Source organism: Corapipo altera, unplaced genomic scaffold (genome assembly GCF_003945725.1).
Source record: "Corapipo altera isolate COAL_440 unplaced genomic scaffold, ASM394572v1 192, whole genome shotgun sequence".
Lineage (NCBI taxonomy): Eukaryota > Metazoa > Chordata > Aves > Passeriformes > Pipridae > Corapipo > Corapipo altera.
Genome location: NW_020885391.1, coordinates 12312 through 12761, shown reverse-complemented (window position 1 = coordinate 12761; position 450 = coordinate 12312). Strand labels below are relative to the sequence as shown.

The 450-nt window shown below is 51.6% G+C and overlaps 1 protein-coding gene across 1 annotated transcript in view; it reads left to right on the top strand.

Moving 5' to 3' along the window:
• Positions 1-450, top strand: part of PPP1R37 (protein phosphatase 1 regulatory subunit 37) — a gene marked incomplete at its 5' end in the record, with an annotated part of 14336 nt that overhangs the window by 1690 nt on the left and 12196 nt on the right. The window contains one exon of the mRNA XM_027631611.1: positions 308-408. Within this exon, the coding sequence (XP_027487412.1) occupies positions 308-408 (101 nt within the window). The remainder of the gene's footprint in view (positions 1-307; positions 409-450) is intronic.

The window sequence follows — 450 nt, the reverse complement described above, 5'->3', positions numbered from 1 at the left end:
TCCCATTTTTCCCCCTTTTTATTCCCACCCTGAACTCCCATTTTTCCTTTTTATTCCCACCCTGAACTCCCGTTTTTCCCCCTTTTTTCCCCACCCTGAACTCCCATTTTTCCCTCTTTTATTCACACCCTGAACTCCCGTTTTTCCCCCTTTTTTCCCCACTTTCTCCCCCTCCCTCTGGATTATTTGGCCCCTTTCCCCCTCTCCTCCTCCCCCCTAAATTCCCCTTTTCCCCCTGTTTTCCCCCCATTCTCTGTTATTCCCAGACTCCCTTTCCCTGGCTCCTCATTCCCGTGGTTTTTTCCAGGGGAAAAGCTGGATTACAAAGCCTGTGAGGCCCTCGAGGAGGTTTTCAAGCGGCTCCAGTTCAAACTGGTGGATCTGGAACAAACCAGTCTGGACGAGGACGTGAGTGACACATTCCCAGTTCCCTTCCCAGTCCCAGTCCCA